At 32.2% G+C, this 3,213-nt stretch overlaps 1 protein-coding gene across 1 annotated transcript; it reads left to right on the forward strand.

The window, feature by feature from the left end:
• The first annotated feature begins 202 nt into the window (after positions 1–202).
• Positions 203–2,549, forward strand: LOC115984953 (TMV resistance protein N-like). The gene is made up of 2 exons (XM_031107933.1): positions 203–351; positions 1,838–2,549. The coding sequence occupies exons 1-2, from the start codon at positions 203–205 to the stop codon at positions 2,547–2,549; spliced, it is 861 nt and encodes a 286-aa protein (XP_030963793.1).
• The last annotated feature ends 664 nt before the right edge of the window (positions 2,550–3,213 follow it).

Consider the following 3,213-nt stretch of genomic DNA (forward strand, 5'->3'; position numbering starts at 1 on the left):
TTAATTTTACGGACCATCTATATTGTGCTTTGAAAGATAAAAAGATTATCACCTTTAAGGATGATACAAAACTTGAGCCAGGAAATCCCATTTCGCTGAAACTCTTGGATGCAATCGAGAAATCAAGAATAGCAGTCGTTATTTTGTCTAAAAATTATGCATCTTCCACATGGTGCCTGGAAGAACTTGTAAAGATCCTTAAATGCAAGAAGGAGGGAGAGTTGACAGTGTTTCCCATTTTGCTGTGGCCTTTGCTGAACATGAAAACTGTTTCCAGAAGAAGAAGGTGCAGATATGGAGAAATGCTTTAAGTGACGTGGCCAAGCTCTCTCGAAAGACATTAACTGATGCGTATCACTTGTTGATCTTCTTATATTGAGCATTTTTTCTGCTTGTTCTTACTGCAATACTTAATTACTTTAAATGTAGTTGTTAAAAGGTTGACGTTTTCATAATCATAACAGCATAAAAGGAATACTGTGATATGGTGTGTGAGTTCTGAGTAAAGAAAAGCGTGTGGGTTTTTTTTTTTTTTTTTTTTTTTCATGAGAGTTGAGACACATATATAATGAGAAAAATTAAGGTTTTGGGTGCTACAACTATGAAGGATTGTATCTAGAGTGACTCATGATCTCAGTTGAATAAACTTGAAAATGATTTTCAACTTGTTTTTATAGGAGTGAATTTATTTGGAGTATACCCATGGTTTTCCCCTTAATAGAGAAGAGTATTTTAGGTAAATGTTTGTGTTATTGTGAATGATTGATCTATTTTCTTATTTTGACTTGGTAATGTTGATTACAATATCTTTTTGGCCAGGTAATGTTGGTTATAAATAATACTACACATCAAACACTCCAAAAGTATACATTCAAAATACATAAGTGTATCCTCAAATGCAAAAGATCCAATATAAAGTCAAGATCCTCTCTAAGATATGTAGCTCTAGAAGAAAAATTTAGGTCTAACATACCCAGGGCCTACAAACCCCAATAGCCCAAACCCCCATAAAAGTAACTAATGCCTCAATTTTGTTTCCCTTTGGCTAGGTGCATGAAGTATTTTGGTACCAGTTAATAGCGAAGTATCGTTTTTGAGAATATTGCTATATATATGTGTGTGTTTATATTTATTTATTTATTTTATAAATTTATAAACGTTTACTTTAAAATTCACATATTTTATAAGCTCAAATAGCCTAGGTACATTAACCCATATATTACCATGAATAACATGTTTTATAATATTTTAAATTTTTTTTAACATCTTTTAATTATATTTTACTGTATTAGTGGAAACATCAATACTAGCTTAAACATCTGAAAATCATTGTTTCAGGCCAGTACATCCCTATATTTGATGTGGTATATTTTTAAGGAGTACCAGCACTAGTTTAACTTAGGTACAGAGTAATTAACTTAGGTACAGAGTAATTCATTGTTACTTAACTTGGTTAATTCCTTCTCTTTCATCAATAAGAATCACTTTTATTTACTCTATAAGTTCTTAGAGAGAAAGAGAACAAAAGTTAACAGCTATCTCTTTTTCAAAAAGCCAAATCAGAATTTCAATTAAATTTAAATAGTTTTCTAACAAATAAAAAATGAAAATCCATATTCGATAGTATAGTTCCTACTGCTTTAAGTTTACATCAAAAGGCATGTTTACTTTTTTAGAAACTAATAGCCCTAGGATTTTACCAAGCAAATCGAGCTCAACTATCTAGTTTAGTTTAATTTTAGAGCTCTTTTTCTGAGATGAAAATGCAGAACATCAACGTTTGCATCCCTAATTGGTTTGTGTTGACACAAAGATTTTTGTTATGTCTTTCTTATAGGCCTGAGGGAAAGTTTATCCAAGAAATTGTTGAATGGATATTTACTGAATTGAAAGATAAACGTTCAATTGTTTATGAAGACTGTTTTATTGGAATAGGCTCTCGTGTTGAGGAAATGAATTCATTTCTAGATATGAATTCAAATGACAACCGCTTTATTGGGATATGTGGGAAGAGTGGAATGGGCAAGACAACTCTTGCAAGTGTCGTTTTTGACAAGATTCGTAATCAATTTGAAGCTTGGAGCTTTCTCGAAAATGTCAAAGAGGTTTCTGAAGCATGCGGCTTAGAGACTTTACAAGAGCAACTCCTTTGTGATATTAGTAAAGGAGCATTAAGGGTAAGGGATGTGACTAAGAGAATCCAAGTGATCAGGAAGATACTATGTGATAAAAAGGTACTTATTGTTGTTGATGATGCGAGTGAAAAAAGATATTTAGAAGCATTAGTAGGGAAGAGTTGGTTTGGTCCAAGAAGTAGAATCATAGTAATTACTGAAGATGAACATTTGTTGAAAAGCTATGAAATTCAGACTATATGTAAGGTTGACAGACTAAATAATGATGAAGCTCATCAACTTTTTAGTCACAAAGCTCATTGTGAAATTGATTTTTGGAATTTGGTCAATGATTTTGTCACTTATGCTCAGGGCAGTCCTTTGGTTCTTAAAGTTCTGGGTTCCCATTTGTGTAAAAGAACAAAAAATGAATGAGAAAGTGCTTGGAATCAACTAAAAGCAATTCCCAATGACAATATTCCAAAGAAACTTCAAATAGCATATAATGGATTGGAGGAGTTGGAGAAAAAATTATTTTTGGATATTGCGTGTTTCTTCAAAGGGAAGGACCAGAATTGAGTAGTTGATATACTAGATTCAGTTTGCTACTCGGACGATAATATAAGGAAGCTCATTGACAAATCTCTAATTACTATTGTAGGGGGGAAATTGTGCATGCATCATTTAATACAACAAATGGGGTGGAATATTGTTTATGAGGAATCAACAGAGCTTCAAAAACGAAGTAGGCTGTGGCAATGTGATGATGTCCTTGATGTATTAAAGAACAATATTGTAAGTATATTATTATATAGACAAATTTAGAGAAGAATATAATTCTACCATTCATGTAAGTTTTTGCTGTATCTAAACTAATTTTTATTGTTCTTGGTTACTAGGGAACATAACGAATTGAAGGCATGATGCTCAATTTGACTCCAAATGAAGAACGAGAAGAATTGAATGTTGATCCATTCTCTAAGATGAATAAACTAAGATTGCTCAACATTTGTAAGCTGCACCTTCCTCGTCTCAATAATCTTTTAAATGAGTTACGTTCGTTGGAATGTCATGATTTTTCTTTGAAATCATTGCCAAA

The sequence above is a fragment of the Quercus lobata genome, chromosome 4, assembly GCF_001633185.2.
Source record: "Quercus lobata isolate SW786 chromosome 4, ValleyOak3.0 Primary Assembly, whole genome shotgun sequence".
Lineage (NCBI taxonomy): Eukaryota > Viridiplantae > Streptophyta > Magnoliopsida > Fagales > Fagaceae > Quercus > Quercus lobata.